The following is a 26,285-nucleotide window of genomic DNA, read 5'->3' as shown; positions in this document are numbered from 1 at the left end:
ATTAGCCCAAGTTTACAAAATGAAACAAAGCATAGAAAAATATTAACATTTAATTATGTGTGACGCTGACAATAAGGAACTCAAAAATATATGCGACTGTTCCCAATTATCGCTTTGCCCTAACTGTTGGAGTGTAACACAAAAACAGCTTTTCTAAAGACAAATGCACAATAAAATAGAAAATGTTTATTATAAAACGGCTTTTGTAAAGCCGTATTATAATCCGGTTTTAGAAAAGATATTTCATGAATCAAAATATTTTTGACAAATAATATTTATGTTGAAAATATAAATTGGCAAAAAAATAATTTACTAAAAAACAAGTTTACGAAAGCCTGTTTTAATTAACTCAGATTTAACGACTTTTCAAAAGCTGTTTTTGTTAAAAAAAATTTAATTTTTTTATTCACAAAAAGGGGTTTGGTAAAGCTGGTTTACCCTATTATGGGAATAAAGAAAGAAACAGACCCTTGGGAATAAATTTGGGATAATGGCGAGTGGTGATTCATCCCACTAATTTTTAAATCACTAATAGTTCTAATAAACTTAAAAAAAAAAAAAAACAAATTCAAGTCAAAATATCACATCATTTTGATAGGAATCACAGTATCACATAATTAGTGATACTCTAGACTACATCATTAATAATACTCTAGACTTTCCAATTTAATGCTTTAAAACATTATTCGGATAATGGCATAGTCAGCGAAATTGGCCCCCAATCTCCATCCATCTGGTCCTGTTAACAACCAACGACTGAAAGAAGTCAAACTCCCCCACCAGTCTCCGTAAGCTTCTCTCTCTCTCTCTCTCTCACAGTTTCATCTTCCCCTTTTCAACTAGCTCATTTCTAGATTTTTTCAGGTCAAGTTCGACGTTAATTGGTCGCCTATCATAATAATAATTAATAATTAATAATTAAGCTTTGTTTTGTTGTTTCCGATTCTATACTCTGTTTGGTTGCCGAGAAAATTGAGTGACAGCAAAGTAATTATTGGAAATTGAATCAAAATTTTTTCACTATTGATATAGCTTTTTCCTGACGTGATTATTTTCTTTTCAGTTTTCTAGGACCAGAAGTGGTTGGTTTTTCTATGATGATTGTAATTTATTTCCAATAGCTATCTTGATCAGGTGATTGCTTAATCATATTTGTGAGAATGAAACGGAAAAATGCAAGTTCTTCGGGGACAGCAAATCCCGCGGTTAGTCATAAGCCTAGTGATGTTCCTGGTGTTAGTGAGGGACCGCAAACCAGTGACAGTGTTAGAATTCGAAACAGGTCACCATATGCGATACTGGCACTGTTTGTTCTGGTGATATATGGCTCTTGGGCTGTTTATCATTATCAGTTTGAGACTTTGCCTATGCCTCTTACTGCTGATCAGGCAGGCAAGAGGGGTTTTTCTGAGGAAGAAGCCATGAATCATGTAAAGGAATTGACTGGTTTGGGCCCACGTCCTGTCGGTTCTGATGCTGTTGATCTTGGTGTGCAGGTTAGAATGTAGAATTAATTTGTTTCTCGCAAAGCTTGTATGAACGTCAATGTACTTTTGTTGAATGTAGCTGCATGATCACAGCCTATCTATGAATCCTACACCTTGATATATGCCATTACATTGTTGAAATCTATGTTTTTACGGTCTTATTTAATTTAATTTTATTTTCTGAAAGTATATGAAATTGTTAATCAATTCAAATAATCAAATAATCAATTCAACAAATCATGCAAAATAAAAAAGCAATTAATCAGGAGACAATAGATTTGAGGTGAAAACCCTACAGAAGCCCATTTCTATACGGGAGAAATTGCGATCCCAACATCCAAATCAAATCCACTATGTGTAGTCAAATGGTTACAAGCCTCTAGACATGGAATTACAACCCTTACGCAAGTTTTCTACACCATTGAGTCCACCACGAGCTCCAAAGTAGCTTTGATGGCATTAACCCCCGTTGATCCAATAGCTTCCACAAAATTTCATGCTGCAATATCAGCTAGGTTATGCAACTGACATGGTGTGAAGGGATAAAAGGAGTGATGAAAGGTTTTTATGTGTGGTGATTCAATCTATATGAACACTGAGCATAATTCATGATCTAAAGCTTTAAATTGAAGATTAAACGAGATTGTAACAGTTTTGTTCTATTCTCTTCTGGTTTCATTGGGCCGTGATTCACTATTATTAGAACCAACCAGCTCAGCCAGTTGAACAGCAACTGTTCACCAGGTGTGATCACAAAAAGAACTAGAAATGTGAAATATGTGCAAGAAATAAAGCGGAGGCTTAGTGATGGTGAGATTTGAACCTTACATCTTTTTATTCCTAATAACAAGGTGCAACTGATCTTCAATGCATCTTCTTGTCGAAGTTCTAGAACTACTTACATTTAAGTGATTCACATGCTAGATTGGGTAAAGACAGGCTAGGTCAGGGTTGAACTAGCGAACTAGCCACCACATGAATTGACGGCTGGTTTGGTTCTGACAATGATGGTATGATTTTACTTTTGCATTGTCCTGGTATATTGCTTGTGTGCATTAGTGTATCTTTAATTTTTGATGCCTTTCAATATAAAAGCTGAACATTTTCTTTAGGCATGAGAGCTAGAATTAACACTACATTTTTATGCTGTCAATTATGATCGTCCTTATGTATGCATACATACTTTTGTCTGATCTCATAATTTTGGGTCGGTGCACATTCTGCTCATTTATTCTCCCTTATTCCTAAAAATTTTTGTCTAAGAATGGCCATTTGGTGATTGCTTTCTTGAGATTGTATCTTGTAGAAAACTTCTTTTAACATGCATCTCTCTGCAGTATGTCTTGGCTGTATCAGAAAATATAAAGAAAACAGCTCATTGGGAAGTTGATGTTCAAGTGGATTTTTTCCATGCAAACTCTGGTGCCAATCAGCTGGTTGGTGGCCTTTTTAAGGGAAGAACACTTGTCTATTCAGATCTAAATCACATTGTAGTGAGAATATCGCCAAAATATGCATCTGAAGCAGAAGAAAGTGCTATTCTGATCTCCTCCCATATTGATACTGATTTTTCAACGTATGTTTCCTCTGTCTTTACGGTCCTATCCTGTTGGAATACTTTTTTTTTTAGATTAGATTATGTGTGTTAATTTAAGTTAAATGAATCTATATGGGCACCGGAAAGTAATAACTATCTACATTAGTTTTTTTCTTGATTTATTTATTTATTTATTTTTTTGGTGGTTATCATGAAATCTTTAACAACTGTTTTTATATTTTGTATTTGTATTTGCAAGTGCCTATATCGCATATACTAGAAATCGAATGAGAAAAATAAAATAAGAAAACAGTAGTGCATTTTACTGATTTCCCTTTTTAAAAGGATATATGGTATTCTCTAGATCTTAATCTTGTCACAATCAAAGGAATAGGAAATGCAGCACTGTTCAAACATCTCAAACTTTTTGTAACAGTGTTGGCCGCTTGTTGAATTTCTGGTTGTCTGGCTTGTGTAAAAGTGATCTGTATTTTGTCTTTTTACCACCAAGGAAAATTGTTTGAATTTTTTTTGATAAGTAAAATAGTTACAAACAAAAATTGCCTTAAGGGGGCGAATCCTATACACTCAAAGGGCACAACCTATATATATCCATAGGCATGCACAAATTGCCTATAAACTGGACAAAAGATGCAACAGTGAAAGGACAATCCTCCCTGAACCAAAAAAAATAACAGGAGTAAAGATCCTCTCATGCTAGACAAAAGTAATTTAATATCCTCAAAGGTTCTCTGATTCCACTCTCACCAAATTGTCCACAATACACACAGAGCTGCAGTCTTTCTATTGAATATTGTGGTTCGAAATGTTCCTATTCTTCAGTTTGTTATTCAATGCAACTCAATTCAACAAGCCTTAATTCCATTTTTTGGGGTTGCTGCATGGATCTTTTGTTCCTCTAATTTCTCCTATTCCAGGCCAGCCATATCTTCATGTAAATCCAAGTCATCATGTTATTTTTCACTACCTTGATCCATGTCCTTCTTGATGGTTCAGTATGTTCTATTCTCATTCATAATTCATACGTATGCTAATAAATGTGAATCAAGATAAAAGCTCTTAATTATGTTCCAGTCTATCTTAACCCTTTTATTAGGGCCCTCAACTTGCAGGGTTTTTACTAGTTGTTGTGACACTATTCTTCATTGCTTCTCCTAATCTAGTTCAGGCTAATACTATGTAGCACACCCCCACCGGGATTTGTGGTTTCTTGTATTGGCAACATTCGTTTTGCCAAGTATTACTAGACAATCACATAAAATCAATTCAACTCAACATAAAGCCTTGAAGCACATGTATATTTTTAGCTAATTTCCACAGAGAGAGAGAGAGAGAGAGAGAGAGAGGGAGAACTTAAGTATCATCTCACCTTTTTCGCAGCCCTTTTTGCCTCTTTGGAGGAGGGGCATCAAAATATCTTACCAGAACATAAATTGTTTGAAATTATTTCGTATACTTCATTGCTTAAGATATTATGGAATTTGAAAAATTGAATTGTAATGGATGATAAGGCATGCCTATAAGTCCTTTGAAGGTGCATATCTTAATTGAATTTTTTTTTTTTTTTTTTTGAATATTGCATATGCTTTGGTATTAGCTTTTAATTTTTGTATTAGAAGTAAATATTGGGTTATTTTATTTTATTTTATTTTATTTTTAAGTTCCTAAACCAAATATTGGCTTAATACGTATTATTGTATCTGATTCAATATATTAAAGGCAAGAAACACATTATTTTATTTATTTATTTATTTATTTATTTTTGATAAATAAGAAACACATTAATTTTACTTATTTATAATATTCAAACAGGAAATAATGTGCAATATCATATCTTAAATTATAACCTTTTATAGGTAAGTTGGTTAACAAGGTAAAATGTGCAAAGGTCATCAAGCATAGAGGTAAAAATGTGAAAATGTCTGTGGGTTGGGATGAAAGAGAGGGACTATTGTATGAACACAAAAACTTCAGTTTTAGGGTTTTTGCATGAATGACAAGTTGGATTAAGGTTAATTGGTAAATAGAAGAACTTAAATGCCATGTTGATTTAGAATTAACAAACCTTGAAGATGAAAATGTTAGGGTATAGGTCACTGAGGACATGGCTTTTAGTAGAGCCAACTAGATGAAACAAATCCGTATAGCCAATCCCAAATAATTGGTATAGAGGACATGGCTTTTAATAAAACCAACTAGATGAAACAAATCAACATGGCCAATCCCAATTAATTGGGACAAAGACTATATGTCATTACTCAAGGTTGTTCACAGATCAGATTGGTCCGGTTTTAGATTAAATCAGGAACCGAACCAGTTCCTACAGTTATAGAAAGATTAGAACCGTAACCGAACCACTAAACCTGTGAAACAAGACCAAAATCGAACCATAAAAACTTTATGCGCTACAGATTGGCCAATAAGGAGGTTAAAAAAGTAGTGAGGGAGACTAAGTTAAATGCCTATGATGACCTATACACTAGACTAAATAGTAAGGAGTGAGAGAAGAGGATATACAAACTTGCTAAGATAAGAAAGGAAAACAAGTGATTTTAATTAGGTTAAGTGCATCAAGGGTGAGGATTCTGAGGTGTTGGTAAAAGATGAAGAGATTAAGGAGAGGTGGAAGAGTTATTTTGAGAAGTTGTTAAATGAGGAACAGGAGGTAGGTCAAAAAGGGAGGAAATATGCAGTAATAAGGAAAATTAGGACTATAGGTTCTATCATAGGATTAGGGACTTTGAAAAGTTTGCACTTAAGAAGATGAAATTGAATAAGGATTTAGGACCTGATGATATATCTATTGAAGCTTGGAAATGTTTGGGTAAGAAGGGAGTTGTTTGGTTGTCTAGGTTATTTAGCAAGATTTTGTTGACTAGGAAAATGCCACAGGAGTGGAAGAAGATTATTTTAGTGCCAATATATAAGAATAAAGGAGATGTTCAGAATTGTAACAACTATAGAGGAATCAAGTTAATGTGTCACACAATGAAAGTGTGGGAGAGAGCGATGGAACGTTGATTGCGAGATATAACAAGGGTGTCAAAAAATCAGTTTGGGTTATGCTTGGTAGATCAATAATGAAAGCGATCTATCTTTCGAGAAGAGTAATAAAAAAGTATAGAGAAGAAAAGAGACATTCATATGATTTTTATCAATCTTGAGAAAGCATATGATAGAGTGTCTCAAGATATAATCTGATGGGTGTTAGAAAAGAAAGGGGTGACAAAAGGTTACATTGATGTGATTAGGGATATGTATGAAGGTGTGGTGACCACTATTAGATCGCCTGCTGGAGAGACGAGTGAATTTTCAATTTTGCTAAGGTTACACTAAGGATCAACTTTAAGTCCTTATCTTTTTGCTTTAGTTATGGATGAGTTGATGCGCGATATTTAGGATGATGTGCCATGATGTATGCTTTTTGCAGACGATATCGTGTTAGTGGATGAGACTAAAGAAAGAGTTAACACGAAGTTGGAGATTTGGAGAAAAGTACTTGAATCTAAAAGATTTAGGATAAGCAGAACTAAGACAGAGTATATGGAGCGTAATTTTAGTAACAATCACAATGGAAGCAGAGGAGAAGTAAAGATTGAGAACCGAGAACTACCTAAGAGTGAAGATTTTTGTTATTTAAGATCGATCATCACAACGACTGGGGAGATTGGAGTAGATGTGGTCCACAGAATTAAGGCGGGGTGGCTCAAGTGGAGGAGTGTGTTTGGAGTACTGTGCGATAAACGAGTACTCATTAGACTAAAATGGAAGTTCTGTAGAACGGCTATTAAACCAGTGATGTTGTATGGGACGGAATGTTAGGCAACTATGAAACAACATGTAGAGGAAATGAGTGTTGCTGAGATGAGGATGATAAAGTGGATGTGTGGCAAGACTAGAACTGATAGAGTTAGGAATGAGTATATTTGAGAATGGATAGGAGTAGTACCGATAGAAGATAAGTTGAGAGAGAATAGATTGAGATGGTTTGATCATATACAACGGAGATCAACAGAGGTAGTAGTGAAGAGATGCGATACAGTGACGGTAGATGATAGTGTTAGAAGAAGGGGTAAACCTAGATTGACGTGGACTAGTGTAGTAAATAGAGATATGAATCTCCTTAATTTGACTAACAAAATGGCCTGGGATAGAGTCAAGTGGAGAAAAAGGATTCATGCAGCCGACCTCATTTGATGGGACTTAAGGCTTGATTTGGTTTGGTTTAAACAAACTAACAATAAATATGAGGAATGAGGAACTAGTGTAGATGAATGAACATGAATCCAAGACCTCTTAGAACCTAAGCTTTGATTCCAAAAATCAGAAATTGCCCCCAAAAGATTAAGCTTTCAAGGAAATGGAACTAACCATACATAATAAGCGCTGCCCTTTTATTTATTTTTATTTTTTAAAAAAAATATTTTTGTTATTTTTGATCAGCAACATAAATAATTTTATTAAAGATAAAAAGAAATACAAAGAGAGGACAAGGAGTCTTTGTTAGAATTTCCCATCTTTACCTTCACCTACTCCACTACACACTCCACTTCACCTACCTCCACTTCACCACACACTCCACTTCACCTAACCCACTATCACCTCCACTACACCTACTACCACATTTTCTTCTATATATAGATTGTATAGGAATTGTAATCAATCAATCTTGTATCTATCAATCAATCAATAATACAATTCTCTATTTCTCTTTATACATTAAATTTTCAACATGGTATCAGAGCAAGGTTAAGACCTTCGTATTTCTCGCTTCACCGGCGGGCGACCACCTTGCCTTGGCCGCCCGCCGGACCTCAATCTAATCCGCTAGAATTTTTCACACACACGGCATACATTGGGAGATGTATACATACACACCTGTATCTGCTCTCGGGTTCTCTCACTATGGAACCACCACCCCCACTGCCGCCGCCGCCATGTCTTCCTCTGGCCGACGCCGCCGAATTATGGTCTCTCCTTGGTTCACGAACGGCACTGTCATAAGCATCCCCACAGGCCCTGCTCCGAATTCAGAATACGCGCTTTCTTCGATCCCTGCGCCGATCAAGACAATGTTCAACCTGTCCTCTAAATTCTTGACTCACAGAGATGCCTGGGCTGGCACGTTCGAGCCGGTTGTTGACGACTTAGCCTTTCCCCGACCTACTTGCCCAGAGGTTCTGCCCGATGTGGCTCCATTGAGACGAACAGAAGCAGATGTACATCGTGGGTTGTCCGCGTTTCAGACCGCGGTAGTCCAACTGGCTGCTGTTCTTAATGGCGACCACTTTCTGCGCAGTTTTCCAGCTGCGATGCGCAAGAAAATGGCTGTCACGGACGCTCATGCGTATGTGAGGGGTGCTGTGTCGCGGTTTATAAGGGCAAGCCAAGAGGCCATCCAGTTGGGTGCAGACCAATCTGCCATTGTCGACATGAGGTCCTCCCTCACCACCAGATCTCATTATCTCGGCAGTTTTAGTTTAGCACATTCCCCCTCCACTTTCTTTTTCTTTTCTATTATTTTGGTTTAGCACTTTCCCACTCCACTTTCTTTTTCTTCTCTATTATTTTACTCCTTCTTTGCACAGCACACGACACCCTGTTTTCTCTATGGTCTAAATTTTTATTTTTTTATTACTATTTATATCAAATCATCATGCTGCCTTTTACTCTCTCTCTGCCCATCCACCGCCCAATTTTATTTTTTTTATTATAAAACTTTTAGTTGGTGCTCTCCCCACTTTCCTTTTCCTTTTTTTTTTTTTATTTTATTTTTCGTAATCATTATCAAATATTATCCCCACTCATCCACACCCCACTTTCCTTTTCTTTATTTTATTTTATTTTTCGTCATTATTAAAAAAAAAAAAAAAAAAAAACCAAAAAAATATATATATATATATATTTTATTTTTTTTTTTCATTAAAAAAATAAAAAAAAATAAAAAAAAATAATCCAGCGCACTTTCTTTTATATTTTCCTATATATATATATATGTTTGTTTACAAATTTGCACCACAAACCATATTTTATTCATCTCCGGGATCAACCCCGATCACATTTGTACATAAAAAAAAAAAAAAAAAAAAAAAAACAACAACAACAACAACAACCACAACAAAAAAAACCAAACAACCACCTCCACAGGCGGGATTTTGCTTCTCTACTCTGCTGCAGGTCTCTTCTTCTTGCCTCCGTCCTGAGCAGCTCTTGCCGGTGTTGCCTCCGGATTTCCCCCGCCACCGAGCACATTTACTCCCTGCTCCTCCACTGCCGCATATGGCGGTCCTCCAAATCGGAACATCACGGTGGCCTTCCGCTTCAGCTCCTTGTTTTCTGTCCTTAGCACGCTTATCTCTGCTCGTGCATCCTTATACATGCGTTGGAGCAGCGCCAGCTGGGCGTTTAAATGCTGCACCTCATTTGTCCTACTCTGCAGCCGGTTCGACAAATTTGTGACCGCCGTCATGGTTTCCACGCATGACTTCAGAGTATACTGATTAGCCTCAATATCAGTTTGCATCGCCATTTTTTGCTCCACCGACCGCATCGGAAAGTTCAATGGAGCAAAACCAGAGGTGTTTGGTTGCGGTTCACTAGCCACCGCACCAGTTATTTCTCTTGTGGGCTCGTTCAGTTCTGGAAAGAGCGTGAGCAGGTTCTGGGTAACTGGACGGGAAGAAGAGGCCATGTTTTTTGAGTTGCTAAGTGTTTCAGAGACGGGTTGGTTTCCGGGTGTTTCAAGATTTGCAGAGACAAGCTCTCCGAGCGTTCAGAGGTTTCAGACTCGTCTGCCTCAGCCTCAGCCTCCGTTTTATAGCCGAGGCAGCCACGCGCATCGCGCGCCTCTTACCACCAGCCGACAAACAGGCACGCAAGCCAAGGCGCCCACGTGCCTCGTCATCATGACCGGCACACCTTTTGATGATTTGGGCACGCCTTTTGATGGCACGCCTTTTTTGACAAATGGGGCGCACCTTTTGAGGATGCGATTTTTTAAGGGGTCCGACAAGACTCTGTAAACTGTCCCGACATTTGATTCCGGTTAGCTCCTTTATGGGTCCGACAAGACTCTGTAAACTGTCCCGACATTTGATTCCGGTTAGCTCCTTTATGGGTCCGACAAGACTCTGTAAACTGTCCCGACATTGATTCCGGTTAGTTTCTACAAGGGTCCAGCAAGACTCCGTAAACTGTCACAACATTGTCTTCACCAACGGTCCGACATGACCCCATAAACTGTCTTCTACAACGGTCCGACATGACCCCATAAACTGTCTTCTACATCGGTCTGACACCACCATACAGTGTCCTCTACCACGTTATGACACCCCCATACAGTGTCCTCTACAACGTTATGACACCACCATTCAGTGTCTTCACCAATGATCTGACACGACCATACAGTGTCTCCTATCCTTTTTTATTTTTATGTATTTTCTTGTTTTGTTCCTCTCTTCAAACTCAAGTTGGTTAGTTTCTATCCTCCTTGAGTTTGCGGGGGGCTGTTAGAATTTCCCATCTTTACCTTCACCTACTCCACTACACACTCCACTTCACCTACCTCCACTTCACCACACACTCCACTTCACCTAACCCACTATCACCTCCACTACACCTACTACCACATTTTCTTCTATATATAGATTGTATAGGAATTGTAATCAATCAATCTTGTATCTATCAATCAATCAATAATACAATTCTCTATTTCTCTTTATACATTAAATTTTCAACAGTCTTAATCAAAAGAAACTAGACGACTCAAATCAATACGAAGAAGGCAAACTTATACATCACAAATAGCTCTCCAAGCTCTAGAAATCTAATTAGAGGAGTCCCTTTAAATGAAGTTGAAAGAGAGGCCCACAATGAGGCCTATCCCACAAAGACGCTGTATCATTGAACTTGTCCTTAAAGATCCTTGCATTCCTTTCCATCCATATAACCTAAAAAATTGCAAAAATACCACAACACCACAGCACTTTTACTTTCTTTTTACCCCCACAACCTCGGAAGTCAATAAATATCATGTGTGCACATATGCCCAGTGCCACTCAAGGGATATCAATCATATGAAAGAGAATGCCAAAGATCCAAAGCCATTTGGCAAAGTGGGAATAAGTGATCTAAAGACTCCTTGCTCCTTCTACACATTATGCATCATTGGGCACAAAGAAAGCAACGAGGTCTCCTCTTTTGGAAAATATCATTCATCATGACCTTCTCATCAGCCAAAGACTACATAAAAATTCTTACCTTTCGAGGCACAATTGTTTTCCAAGTTCTCTTGTGAAAAAAAAAAAAAAAAAAAAGGAACAATTGGCTTATAAATAAGAATTTCAAAGATAGATTTGCATGAAAAATTTTTAGATGAATGATTAAGCCAAACCCGCTTTTTACTCACATTTGGAGATAGTGAAACAAACCATCAAGCAAAGACAACAAAGATCCCACCTTAACAAGATTCACATGTTTGCCTACTTAAACGATGTTGCCTTTGCAACCGCTTTGTATTGCTCCACCAATTGTCATCCACTTTATTTTTGTGGTCATGTGATGGCTTGAATTTCTGCATCTCAAGACTTGCCAAAACCAGCTGGTTTCTAAAGTCCAGTTTTGGTATGTACTTGTAGTTTCTACATTCCAACCTCTTCCTGTTTGGTTGGTCCAAATGGTGCTGTTTCGGTTTGCAACATGCCCAGAGCTAGAGGAGATCAGTGCCTAGGTTCTGTTTACACAGTTTAGTTGCATGAGAAAATTGACACTTGATGGCTGCAATTGCAAGAGTGCATATCTTCAAGCTTATTTGTTTTAGAGACTTAATGAAGTTGCTGCTTTAGCTTTTCAAGTACCTCCTTCAAGGGAATGGATTTTCTTGAAAAGAATCATTTTGTTTTTCCCACCCACATGATCTATCATACAGATATTTGACACAAATATTATGGCCCATGAGACTCAATTCAGTATGTTACCCTCGTTGATACCCTTGCATACACAGTATACTCAACCTTGCTGATTAAAAAAGGGGTACACTCAACCTGGTTATCTGAATCATAGAATATTTTTTATTCCCTGTTCTCAATAATACTTTCTTAGTAATAATAGACTCACCCCATTTTGTATATTTTAGGGAAGGAGCTGGGGATTGTAGTTCATGTGTAGCTGTTATGTTGGAGCTTGCTCGGGGAATTTCTCAATGGGCTCATGGATTTAAGAATTCAGTCATATTTTTATTTAATACTGGTGAAGAGGAGGGCTTAAATGGTGCTCATAGCTTTATAACTCAGGTTTGGGCCATTTATGGTGTATCTAATTATTCTTAGTTTGATTTGTTTATTAATTTCTTTTTCTAGTTTTTATCGTCAATCTTTTCCTTAAAACTAGCTTGAGTGGTTGAAGGGCATCTTCTTCTTTAATAGGTAATATTAAAAGAGCTGATATTCGTGTATTGCAAACTCTCTCTCTCTCTCTCTAGAATTAAGGCTGAAAATAATAGCTTGTGGCAACCAAACCAAACTAATTCATTTTATGTTTTTTTTTTTTTTTCCTTATTTGGCAAACCCTTTCCCTAACTAAGCCTTTAAATATATATTTTTTTTAATGAGTTTTTAATATTCCTAGATCTCAACATGTTTAATTATTTAATTATTGAGAATTTATTAACATTCTTAGTTTTTGCTTCCAAATATTTTGGTACATCTTCAAATTCTTTTTGTCATTTCTCTTATGTTTTTGAAATGTTTCTCTTTCCAAGTTGACTGAAACAACATACTGTAACAAAATTTTGACCCTTGAGAGAAGTTGATAATCATATAATATGTAATACATATCTATTTCCTTTAGGTATGCACATATATTTATGGTTTGCTAATCTACTTCAGCTTTGAAGCTGGTTAGCATTCTCCTAGTCTTTTAAGGGAAAAAATGTTATTCTTTTTGCTTCTTTAACTATTTAACTGTGGGTCAGACAGTACAAACCATGAGAAACACAACCCCCTCCCCCCCCCCCCCCCCCCCTTTTTTCTTTCTTTTAAAGGCCTTTGGTCATGAACTTCTGCAGATTCTCTCTCTCTCTCTCTCTCTCTCTGGCCTTGCAGTTACCATCATCACCAATTGCTACAGCTTCATTGTCACCATCAGCCATCACCTCCATAACCACCTAAATCACCTGACATCTCAATGGCACCTAAATCAATAGCTTCCTTTGTTTACATTCTCTTCCAAGCCAACTTTATTGAGGTTATATCAGGATGAGTGGTACCATAAATATAATTTGTGAGTGCTGGAATGAGAAAGGAAAGTTTTTTGGGAAAACATCAACATTGGTGGTTTGTTGCAGACATGACAGTGGGGAAAATACTAGGGTAAGGATAATTTGATTTTACATACACTTGCTGACAGTGGGGGTACTGTTTTTTCCCCTTTTTTTGGTAAGTATGCATGGAATCCGTTTGTTGAGTTATAACTATTGTCTTTCTTTTGATTATACTTTTTCTTTGATTATGAGAACTTTCATAAGGGCACATTGTAGGTGTATAGGGTAAATTATGAAAATGGTCCATGTAGTTTACACGATATGTCAATTTGGTCTATGTTGTTTTAATTTGCTCGATTTTGCCGTTTAATTTAATGGATTGTGTCATATTGGTCTAATAAATAATGGCTATTAAGTTTGGTGAATAGAAATTCAAATGATGTGTCAATTTGGTTCCTGTAGTTTACCCGATGTGTCAATTTAGTCTCTGTTGTTTTAATTTGGTCGATTTTGACAAGGACCAAATTAACATATTGTGTAAACTATAGGGGCTCAATTGACATATCGTTTGAGTTTCCGTCCACCAAACCCAACGACCGTTATTTATTGGACCAATATGACACAATCCGTTAAATTAACGGGTAAAATCGAGCAAATTAAAACCACAGAGACCAAATTGACAAATCGTGTAAATTATAGGGACTATTTGCATAATTTACCCAAAAATTATGTTTAATGTAGCTCAATTTTTGTGAAAAGCATGCAAATTCAAGTGAAACCCAGTATTTCATATGATGTAGCATAACTTTATTTTATGAACGCAGCATCCATGGAGTGATACTATTCGTTTGGCTATTGACTTGGAGGCCATGGGTATTGGAGGGAAGTCTGGTATATTTCAGGTCTGGCTCATGAATTACCAATATATACATTTATGTTTTACTTCTTTCCTTTTCCTTTTCCTTTTCCCTCTCTCTCTCTCTCTATATTGCTGGAAATTTGTGTTAATGCATATAATAAGATAGTGGCATATGATAGTGGTGTTGGTGGTAGATAGTGGCATGTATAGAATATGATAATGGTGTTGGTGGTAGATAGTGGCATGTATAGAATATGATAATGGTGTTGGTGGTAGATAGTGGCATGTATATAATATGATAGTGGTAGATAGTGGTAATATATAATATGTAAGTGGCATATAATGGGTTATAATGATGTTTGTAATATCTCCTATATAAGGAGTGTCATTTGGTCTTGTAAAATAAGAAGTTTTGAATATAACAGAAATATATTCCTTCTTCCTCATATTTTTGGAGTTCTTCTTCCTCATATTTTCTAAGTTGGTATCAGAGCTACAAAAAACACAGCAGCCCTAAAACCGTCATAGCCATGTCGGAAGTCACGTCCGAAACCACTTCAACCCCTGCCGCTGCCATTCCGGTGAAAACGTCAAACTCTCACTCTGTCCAAATCACCACCATCCGCCTAAATGGTGATAATTTTCTCCGCTGGTCACAATCTGTCCGGATGTATATCCGTGGGCAAGGAAAGATCGGTTACATCACTGGTGACAAGAAGGCTCCTGCTGTTAATGATCCGCTGTTCGACAGTTGGGACGCTGAAAATTCCATGGTTATGACATGGTTGGTCAATTCCATGGAGGAGGATATAAGCTCTAATTACATGTGCTATCCTACTGCACAAGAATTGTGGGATAATGTTAGTCAGATGTATTCTGACCTAGGAAATCAATCTCAAGTTTTCGAATTAACTTTGAAGTTGGGAGAGATTCGTCAAGGAGATGATTCCGTCACCAAATATTTCAATTCGTTGAAAAGGTTGTGGCAGGATCTTGACATCTTCAACACATACGAATGGAAATCGGTTGACGACTGCAACCACCACAAGAAAACTGTGGAAGACAGCCGTATTTACAAGTTTCTTGCCGGCCTCAACATTGAGTTCGATGAAGTGCGAGGAAGAATTATTGGCAGACCTCCTCTCCCATCCATTGGCGAAGTATTTGCCGAAGTCAGAAGGGAAGAGAGCCGAAGGAGCGTCATGCTTAAGAAAAAAGGTACTGGTGAATCAATTGAAATTTCTGCTTTAATTAGCGATGCTGCGGCCAACAAGGCTGCAAATTACCAGCGCAGGTTTGATGATAAGCCACGGGTCTGGTGTGATTTTTGCAACAAGCCTCGCCATACACGCGAAACGTGTTGGAAGATCCATGGCAAACCTGTCAACTGGAAAAGCAGCAAACAAGGAGAGAAGAATCATGGCTTTCCTACTGCCAATGAAGCCGATTCAGGTCCCTTCAACAAAGAGCAGATTGATCAATTCTTAAAGCTGATAAAATCCAACTCCTCATCCGGTACTCCTAGTGTTTTGTTGGCACAAACAGGTAGAAATCCTAAAGCCTTCTCTTGCCTAAACTTCTCTCCGTGGATCATAGATTCCGGTGCCTCCGATCACATGACTAGTTTTTCCCATTTATTTAGTACCTATTTCCCTTGTTCTGGTCATGACAAAATCAGAATAGCCGATGGTAGTTTTTCACCTATTGCAGGAAAAGGATTTATTAAACTAACTGAGAAAATTAATCTCAATGTTGTTCTTCACGTCCCCAACTTAGCCTGTAACCTTTTGTCTGTCAGTAAACTATCTAAGGATTCTAATTGTCGTGTTACATTTTTTGAATCCCATTGTGAATTTCAGGACCAGAACTCGGGGATGATGATTGGGCGTGCTAGGATGCTTGAAGGTCTTTACTACTTTGATGAAGTACCTATTAGTAATAAAAAAGCTCAGAGCTTTAATAGTACTAGTTCAATCTCTGTTCGAGAAAAAATAATGCTATGGCACTATAGGCTAGGACATCCTAGTTTTCTTTATCTGAAACATTTATTTCCAGAATTATTTAAAGGGATTGATTGTTCTTCTTTTCATTGTGAAAGTTGCATTTTTGCAAAATTTCATCGCTCTACTTATTTGCCAAAACCTTACCAGGCTTCCAAACCTTTTTATTTGATTCATAGTGATGTTTGGGGCCCTTCTAAAATCACTACTCTTTCTGGTAAAAGATGGTTTGTTACATTTATTGATGACCATACCCGCTTATATTGGATTTATTTGATGAATAAAAAATCTGACATGAAAAATTTATTCACAAATTTTTACAATATGATTGAAAACCAATTTCAAACCAAAATTGGTATTTTACATTCTGATAATGGAACAGAATATTTCAATGAGCAGTTGGGTGAGATTTTGAAAAAAAATGGGATTTTTCATCAATCTACATGTCGGGATACCCCTCAACAAAATGGCATTGCAGAACGAAAAAATAAACATCTACTTGAAGTAGCACGTGCTATAATGTTTTACATGCATGTTCCTAAATATTTATGGGGTGAAGCAATTTTAACAGCCTCTTATTTGATAAACAGGATGCCTACAAAGGTGTTAACATACAAAACACCTTTCGATTGTCTCAAAACTTTTTTTCCTGACACGAGGTTGTTTTCTGATTTACCCGCCAAAGTTTTTGGATGTACTGCCTATGTTCATGTTCCTAGTCAATTTCGTTCAAAACTTGACCCCCGTGCTATAAAATGTGTTTTTTTGGGTTATTCTTCAAACAAAAAGGGGTATAAGTGTTTCGATCCTCAAACCAAGAAATTTCATGTGAGTATGGATGTGTCATTTGTGGAAACAAAATCCTATTTTCCCAACACTTCTCTTCAGGGGGAGACAAGTGGAGTAGAAGACCGTTTTTGGGATATTTCTATCCCGCTCCCCAATGTCATTTATCCTACACAAAAACCACATCTGTCTGATAATGATCACTTAGGAAAACCAAGTTCTATGGTGCCTAGTCAAGAAGATTCTTGTTTAGGGGGAGAAATACTACAAAATGATCTAAATCCTGAGCTTCAGGTTTATACTAGGAAGCGATTTCATTTGAGGAATAATGACCCGAATGTCCATCCTAATGACCCGAATGTCCACCCGAGTTCTGGCATCGAAATTTTAGGTAATCCTATTCCTTCTATTTCCGACCTTGATGTTCCTATAGCAATTAGGAAAGGTGTCCGAAATTGCATTAAACATCCTATTGCAAATTACCTCTCCTATCAAAGACTGTCTAAAAACCATAGAGCTTTCACATCTAGGATTTCACACTTGTTTGCTCCAAGGAATATACAGGAAGCATTGGATGATCCGAATTGGAAATTAGCAGTCATGGAGGAGATGAATGCTTTAAGGAGAAGTGGTACTTGGGAGATAGTTGATCTACCCAAAGACAAGAAAACAGTTGGGTGTAAATGGGTGTTTACGATAAAATGTAACGCAGATGGAAGCGTTGAGAGATACAAGGCGAGACTGGTGGCTAAAGGCTTCACTCAAACTTATGGGATCGACTATCAGGAGACGTTTGCTCCTGTTGCTAAAATAAATTCCATCAGAGTACTGTTATCTCTTGCAGTAAATTCAGATTGGCCTCTACATCAACTTGACATTAAAAATGCATTTCTCAATGGTGATCTTGAAGAGGAGGTGTTCATGAGCCTACCGCCGGGATTTGAACAGAGACTTGGAAGCGACAGAGTATGCAGATTGAACAAGTCATTATACGGACTCAAACAATCACCAAGAGCATGGTTTGAACGCTTTGGGAAGGCAGTTATCAGTTGTGACTTCTCGTAAAGTCAAGCAGATCACACAATATTTTATAAACATTCAAAAAACAGTAAAATTGCAATTTTGATTGTTTATGTTGATGACATCATTTTAACTGGTAATGATGAAGCAGAGTTAGCAGCCCTCAAAGAGAAACTCGCAAAAGAATTTCACATTAAGGATCTGGGAGCCCTCAAGTATTTCCTCGGAATGGAATTTGCAAGATCCAAGGAAGGTATATTCGTTAATCAGAGAAAATATGTTCTTGATCTCCTTGGAGAAACAGGTATGCTTGGTTGTAAGATGGTGGAGACTCCGATCGAGCCTAACTTGAAGTTACAAGCTGCTAAGGCTGAAGAAGTCAAAGAGAGGGAACAATATCAGCGACTTGTCGGGAAATTGATTTACTTGTCTCATACGCGGCCTGATATTGCCTTTGCAGTCAGCTTGGTAAGTCAGTTCATGCACTCACCAGGGGCAGAGCACTTTGAGGCCGTTTATAAGATCTTAAGATATTTGAAAGGAACTCCAGGGAGAGGCTTACTGTTCAAGAAACATGGACATCTTCAAGTTGAAGTATACACAGATGCAGACTGGGCAGGAAGTGTTACAGATAGGAGATCAACATCCGGATACTGCTCCTTTGTAGGTGGGAACCTAGTTACATGGCGGAGTAAAAAACAGAATGTGGTAGCTAGAAGTAGTGCAGAAGTAGAGTTCAGAGCTGTTGCCCATGGAATCTGTGAAGTAATGTGGATTAAAAGAATTCTTGAAGAATTAAAGCTTTCTCACCCGACACCTATGAAGGTCTATTGTGACAACAAAGCAGCTATATCTATAGCTCATAATCCAGTTCTACATGATCGCACAAAACATATAGAAGTGGATAAACATTTCATCAAGGAGAAAATCAATGCTGGCATAATCTGTATGACCTACCTTCCAACAGGTGAACAATTAGCTGATGTGCTAACAAAGGGACTACACAAGAAGCAATTTGATAAGCTGACTAGCAAGCTGGCTATAGAAGATATCTTCAAACCAGCTTGAGGGGGAGTGCTGGAAATTTGTGTTAATGCATATAATAAGATAGTGGCATATGATAGTGGTGTTGGTGGTAGATAGTGGCAAGTATAGAATATGATAGTGGTGTTGGTGGTAGATAGTGGCATGTATAGAATATGATAGTGGTGTTGGTGATAGATAGTGGCATGTATATAATATGATAGTGGTAGATAGTGGTAATATATAATATGTAAGTGGCATATAATGGGTTATAATGATGTTTGTAATATCTCCTATATAAGGAGTGTCATTTGGTCTTGTAAAATAAGAAGTTTTGAATATAACATAAATATATTCCTTCTTCCTCATATTTTCGGAGTTCTTCTTCCTCATATTTTCCAAGTTATATATATATATATATATATATATATATGCCCGTGTAAATAAGATTGCTTGTGATTAATCTGAACTTTCGTCAGTTGGCCTTGGATGGTCTTAGATGATTGTACTTAGTTGATAATAGATCATTTGATCTGGAAGCATAAGTTGCCTCTCTATTTGTTGGCTAATTGCTAAGCTACAATCTAGGAAACGTACAAAGCACTGATTGACTTATCTATTCTAATATGTTCCTCGGTTATTCATTTAGTACATATTTACATTGAATAGTCCCCTTTTTCTTAATGTAAGTGGCATGCACAGAGCGTGTGAGTGTTTAGTGGAAGTGTCTGTATCTTGTAAGTTGTAACTACCTATGATCATTTGTAACTAAATATTTTTGGGATTGCTTCAAGGGCTTCTCGCTCTAGAGTTTCTAGAGCTTCCCTCTCTACAATTCTCTCTTTGATTCTTGATTCCATCATTTTTCTTTTCATTGAGAACCCGTTGTAGACAAAATGATAAACAATGCTTTCTTTATGTATTATATACGGCTTATGATCCCATTATCTGTTGAGCAAAGTTGTGTTTTTTTTTTTTTTTTTTTGGTTTTTTTTTCTTCCCCTTTTTCCCTTACTTTTCATTCTTCATTTTACAGGCTGGTCCTCATCCATGGGCTATCGAAAACTTTGCCATTGTGGCAAAGTATCCATCTGCCCAAATCGTTGCACAGGTCTGTAAAGTCCTACTTTTTTAGAAAGATCATATTATTGTAGAAATATGGGAGTTCCTTTTCTTTCCCTAGTTGGTATCTTTCCTTCAGATCTGTACCAGAACATACGTTTGAAGTGAATTTTAGTGCCGCAGGATGTTTTCACTTTTGGAGCTATAAAATCTGCAACGGATTTTCAAGTGTACAAAGAGGTTGCAGGTCTTTCAGGGCTTGACTTTGCATACTTAGATAACACTGCTGTATATCACACAAAGGTTATCATCGCTATTCATTTGAATTTATATACTATTAAATCCTCCCTATATTCTAGCAGTGGATGTTGTAAACATACTATACTCGGTCAAATTACCAACACATATTGCTGAGTCAGAAATCACAAAGATTGTGCTTCCCCTTTAACTACTTTGATCCGAAGTACAAATCGTAGTCATCAAAGTTGTGCCCAGTTGTGAATCTCATAATTTGACTTTACATGGGATTTCATGTTTGTTTCTTTGACCTGTAAATGATATAGGTGTTAGACATATATTGGAAAACTGTTCAGGTGTTTTTGTAGATGGCACTTCTATGAAGAGTGGTATACTGCATTCCACATTTTGGTAAATCAATAGGTAACACAGCATGCCGCAATGTGCTGCTGTTTGAGGTGGCATTTTTTGATAGATGTGCATGGGGCAGGTGGATACCTAAAATTCTTGCTTTGGATTCGGTATGTTGACCAGGAGAATTGTTCTAGCGTTTGTTAAGCGATATTTTGAATGACTTAAAAAGTTAAACTCCTATTTAGGATTTATAAGAACATCAATCAGCATACAATTTAAAGTTGTCTCAGTAGATGGTAACATTGTGGCATCTGGGTGGATCAATGTTATTAAAGGCACACCTAGGCCCAAGGCTCGCAGTCAATGCGCTTCGGAACATCTCAGGCCGGGCAATGTAAAACAGGCCCCACAAAGGTGCATGAAGCGTGCGCTTTGGGCTTAGGCTCAAAGTCACAGAACTTGTGCGCTTCTTTTAAAATTTTTGTTTATTGTTTATTACAATTACTACCCTTAATTCAGTTTATCTCATTGCCTTTTTGTTTACATGCTGCTACAAGGGATTCAACCCTTAAACATACATTGCCACCCAACACTTTTTGAGCCTTAAATTATACAAAGACGTTGGTTGGATAGAGTTTTCTCTTTGACCAGACTAACAATTGTCTTTATTCTTCTTCTTCGTCTCCTCAATTTCCTTCTCTTGGAAGACACTTCTATTTTGTCGCTATTTTCAAATGTTTAAGATTTATGAGTTAGATGATTGTGTTTATGTGCAACCTTGAATTATTTGCATATGATAAAATATTGTTTGTTAATATTTATGTTTAAAATATTTAATATTACATGTTATTTGTGTTAAACCTTGAATTATTTTCTTATATTAAATTATCTATTTATCGTCAACATGAGCCTCACTTCAATGAAATCCACGCTTCACCTTGTGCCTTGAGCCTAGGCCCTAGGAAACCTTGGCGCTTCAATGTGCCTTTAATAACACTGGGGTGGATGACATGGGTTCTGCCCTTATGATGGAGAGGAGAATGTACACATGTAGTGCTTGGAATGCAGAGGCGGAAAAAGAGAAACTGAATTTTAAAGCAAAAATTGTTTTGTGTACTTGTTATTGTTAATTTTTTTCCCCCTTTAATTTGAACTAGAAAACAATCGAATGCTCACTAATCAAAAATACAAATACAAAAATAAAACAAAATTTTAAAAATCTAAGGAACCTCTTTTGAAACATTGGACAACTTGTAGAATGACTTGAAGTGATTAATAAGTCTAAAGGTGTTGCAGCATATAATATCTTTAGGCAAGGTAATTTTAGTTGTCTTATGTAATTTACTGTGAATATATGAAACTCTTTCTACATGCAGAATGATAAATTGCAGCTTTTGAAACCGGGTTCACTTCAGCATCTTGGAGATAATATGCTTGCATTTCTGGTTCATGCTGCTGCTTCCTCTCATATTCCTAATGGCAAGGAAATGGATGCATTTCAAAAGACTGGCCAGGACACTGCTATATTTTTTGACATTTTGGTACCCTTTTGAACATTGAAACTTGATTATTGTTCTTGACTTGACCTTTTGTTTTCTTCTTGACCACTATTTTCATTCTGCTGGGAAATTTTACTGCTTTGAAATCAAGTTTGTATTGATGTCATTTTCTATCGCTTGTGTAATGCCAATTCTCAGGGGACGTACATGATTGTTTACCATCAACGTTATGCCAGTATGCTTTATAATTCAGTGATAGTGCAATCACTTTTGATATGGATGACATCACTGCTAATGGGTGGTTATTCAGCTGCGATATCATTGGCCTTGTCATGTTTGAGTGTTATCCTTATGTGGATATGTTCATTAAGTTTCTCCACTCTTGTTGCCCTTATTTTACCACACATATCTTCATCACCAATGCCCCTTATTTCAAGTCCATGGTTGGCAGTTGGTCTATTTGCTGCTCCTGCTCTCCTTGGGGCATTGATTGGCCAACACTTTGGCTATCTCATTCTCCAAAGATATTTATTGGATGTATCTTCCAGAAGAAGAAGGACTCTGTCTACCGTTGTTCAAGCTGATTTGGCCAAGTTGGATGCTGAAAGATGGCTCTTTAAAGCTGGTTTGGTGCAGTGGCTTGTTCTACTGATAATGGGAAATTATTATAAGATTGGCTCTTCCTATTTACCTCTTGTTTGGCTAGTCTCACCTGGATTTGCATGTAAGTTAAACATTACAAGCATTATAGCCTGGGTAGTGAAAATAGGAACATGGTTGTCTGGCTACTACATAATATGATGTGTTAGACAATAGACACCGTGATTTCATATGAAAGAGATGAATTGTGATACAAGTATGGTCACATGAACAGTCAATCAAAAAAAAAAACAAAACAATTCACCCACTAAACCTAACCCACTACACCACTACCACCTCACCTACTCCACTAAACCCACTACACCACTACCACCTCCACTTCACCTACTCCACCTACCACCTCCACTTTACCTACTCCATCTACCACCTACTACCACCTACTCTTCTATATATAGGAATCATTGTAGCATTCAATAATTCAACAATTACAAAAATCAATTAATATAAATCAATCAATAATACATACAATTTATTCTCTCTCTATTTCTCTTTATACATTAAATTTTACATGGTATCAGAGCAAGGTTAAGACCTTAGTATTTCTCGCTTCACCGGCGGGCGGCAACCTCGCCTTGGCCGCCCGCCGGACCTCAACCTATTCCGCTTATTTTCTACACATACCTTGACTTCTTCAACATTTTCTTACACCCCTCCTCCGCTATGTCGGCGGCGGCACCCGCATCATCGTCTAGCCTCTATCGCCGTTCACCTCGCCTCTCACATATCCGTGGTTGTACTCTTACTCGTCGTCGTCGTTGGCGTTTTTGGCGCTGCTTTTCTGCTCGTCACTGCTGTTTTTTTCCCGATTTGCTCCCTCTCTCTTAGCCATGGATTTGGGTGTGGGGTGTAGAGCTGTGGCTCTGTTGTTGGTAGCCATGTTTGCTGGCTTGAAGGTTTCAATGGCAGCAGTGTACAAGGTTGGGGACTCCGCTGGTTAAACCATCATTGGGAATATTGATTACAAGGCCTGGGCTGCTTCCAAGACGTTTCATGTTGGAGATGTCATCATTTTCGAATACAATTTTCAATGTCACGTGTTGCAAGTGCCCCACAAAGAATACCAAGCCTGCAGAAGTGTAAGACAGTAACATGCATCTTCACATACAGCTTGGGTAATGTGTAACTATCAAAAGCACAAGCTTCTTGGACATCCCTCTCTCTCTCTCTCCATGGACCCAACATCATCATCATGCACCCACTCTATCTCCCTCTCTCTCATCTTTTCCCACTTTCAAACCCACTTTAATCATATCTCTCCTTTCTCTTAATTTATTTCATCCACGTTCTTTCACCCTTTTCTTTTATTTTAATATATATATATATATTTTATTATAATATATTTTCCCTATCCCTTGTTAGTAAGCATCACCCATTTTCCATTCTCTTATTATTATTTATTTTATATTCCACCAAAAAAAAAAAAAAAAAATCTGCTGTTTTTCTTATCACCCATCCACAAATATTTTTCTCTATTTTCTTTATCCATTATTTTCTTTTATTTTATTTTTCTTATTAAACAAAACAACACCACAAAATAACACCAACAACATTCCACAACCTTGTCATTTTATTCATATCAGGGGATCAACCCCGATCACACTTTTACATCAAAAAAAAAAAAAAAAAAAAAAAACCCACACAAACAAAAACAAAACTACCACACCCACAGTGGGATTTTTCTTCTCTACTCAGCCGCCGGTCTCTTCTTCTTGCCTCCGTCCTGAGCGGCCCTTGCCGGTGCTGCCTCCGTGTTTTCCACGCCGCCCAGCACGTTTACTCCCCCATACTCCTCCACTGCAGCATATGGCGGACCTCCAAATCGGAACATCACGGTGGCCTTCCGCTTCAGCTCCTTTTTTTTGCCTTTAGCACACTTATCTCTGCTCGCGCATCCTTATACATGCGTTGGAGCAGAGCCAGCTGGGAGTTTAACTGTTGCACCTCATTTGTCCTGCTCTGCAGCCGGTGCGACAAGTTTGTGACCGCAGTCATGGTTTCCACACATGACTTCAGAGTATACTGATTGGCCTCAATATCAGTTTGCACCGCCATTTTTTGCTCCACCGACCGCATCGGAAAGTTCAACGGAGCAAACACAGAGGTGTTGGGTTGAGGTTCACGGGCCTCCGCACCAGTTATCTCTCTTGTTGACTCGTTGAGGTCGGGAAAGAGAGTGAGTAGACCACGGGATGAAGAGGCCATATTCTGGGTAGCTGAACGGGAAGAAGAGGCCATGTTTTTTGGGTTGCTGAGTGTTTCAACGAAATAGCAATTTCAGACTGATAATGTTCGGAAGGGGAGTGTTTCAAGATTTGCAGCTCTTAGAGGCAATCTCTCAGAAAAACGAATATCTCTCTCAGAAAATGAAGAGTTTTTCAGAAGTTTTTTCCCAGGTTTTTTTGTCTTCGCTTCTGCCTCAAGCACAGCCTCCGCATTGGTTTATATCGACACTGACGACGCGGCCGACACGCCACTTTGTCGCTCACGTGCCTCGCCGTGTCTCCGGCTCACCTTTTGATGGCTCGACGCTTTCTGTCGGGCACGCCTTTTGATGAAGTGGGCGCGCCTTTTGAGGGCGCGACTTTTGAGGGCTCACTATATATATCCGATATATATATATATTTGGGCAGCCTATATACACCATCATACAGTGTATTTTTTAAGGGTCCGACAAGACTTTGTAAACTGTCCCGACATTGATTCCGGTTAGCTCCTTCAAGGGTCCGACAAGACTCTGTAAACTGTCCCGACATTGATTCCGGTTAGCTCCTTCATGGGTCCGACAAGACTCTGTAAACTGTCCCGACATTGATTTCGGTTAGTTTCTACAAGGGTCCAGCAAGACTCCGTAAACTGTCACAACATTGTCTGCTACAACGGTCCGATATGACCCCATAAACTGTCTTCTACATCGGTATGACACCCCCATACAGTGTCCTCTCCAACGTTATGACACCACCATACAGTGTCCTCTACAACGTTATGACACCACCATCCAGTGTCTTCACCAATGGTTTGACACGACCATACAGTGTCTCCTATCCTCTTTTATTTTTTATGTATTTTCTTGTTTTGTTACTCTCTCCAAACTCAAGTTGGTTAGTTCCTATCCCCCTTGAGTTTGCGGGGGCTGTTAAAACCTATCACCTACTTCACCCACTAAACCTAACCCACTACACCACTACCACCTCACCTACTCCACTAAACCCACTACACCACTACCACCTCCACTTCACCTACTCCACCTACCACCTCCACTTTACCTACTCCATCTACCACCTACTACCACCTACTCTTCTATATATAGGAATCATTGTAGCATTCAATAATTCAACAATTACAAAAATCAATCAATATAAATCAATCAATAATACATACAATTTATTCTCTCTCTATTTCTCTTTATACATTAAATTTTACAAAAGGTCATATGAACAGATGTCGGGCATGTCAGATCTGGACATGTCCAACGCTTCTACAAG

The 26,285-nt window shown here is 37.9% G+C and overlaps 1 protein-coding gene across 4 annotated transcripts in view; it reads left to right on the top strand.

The window, feature by feature from the left end:
• The first annotated feature begins 658 nt into the window (after nucleotides 1-658).
• The window catches only part of LOC114319462 (Zn-dependent exopeptidases superfamily protein), a 43,793-nt gene continuing 18,166 nt past the window's right edge, over nucleotides 659-26,285 (top strand). Inside the window, exons 1-9 of one of the 4 annotated variants that reach the window (XM_028266483.2) lie at nucleotides 659-788; nucleotides 1,135-1,496; nucleotides 2,825-3,063; nucleotides 12,179-12,335; nucleotides 14,128-14,205; nucleotides 20,028-20,102; nucleotides 20,237-20,356; nucleotides 22,021-22,185; nucleotides 22,342-22,867. In XM_028266483.2, coding sequence (XP_028122284.2) covers nucleotides 1,161-1,496; nucleotides 2,825-3,063; nucleotides 12,179-12,335; nucleotides 14,128-14,205; nucleotides 20,028-20,102; nucleotides 20,237-20,356; nucleotides 22,021-22,185; nucleotides 22,342-22,867 — 1,696 coding nt within the window. In that variant the 5' untranslated portion in view covers nucleotides 659-788; nucleotides 1,135-1,160. Of the gene's footprint in view, nucleotides 865-1,117; nucleotides 1,497-2,824; nucleotides 3,064-12,178; nucleotides 12,336-14,127; nucleotides 14,206-20,027; nucleotides 20,103-20,236; nucleotides 20,357-22,020; nucleotides 22,186-22,341; nucleotides 22,868-26,285 lie in introns of those variants that run through there. The other 3 variants (XM_028266484.2, XM_028266485.2, XM_082882867.1) reach the window with 3 other exon arrangements.

This window comes from Camellia sinensis, chromosome 8 (assembly GCF_055761805.1).
Source record: "Camellia sinensis isolate YWXY chromosome 8, ASM5576180v1, whole genome shotgun sequence".
Taxonomy (NCBI): Eukaryota; Viridiplantae; Streptophyta; class Magnoliopsida; order Ericales; family Theaceae; genus Camellia; species Camellia sinensis.
This window is presented reverse-complemented; position numbering and strand designations above follow the sequence as displayed.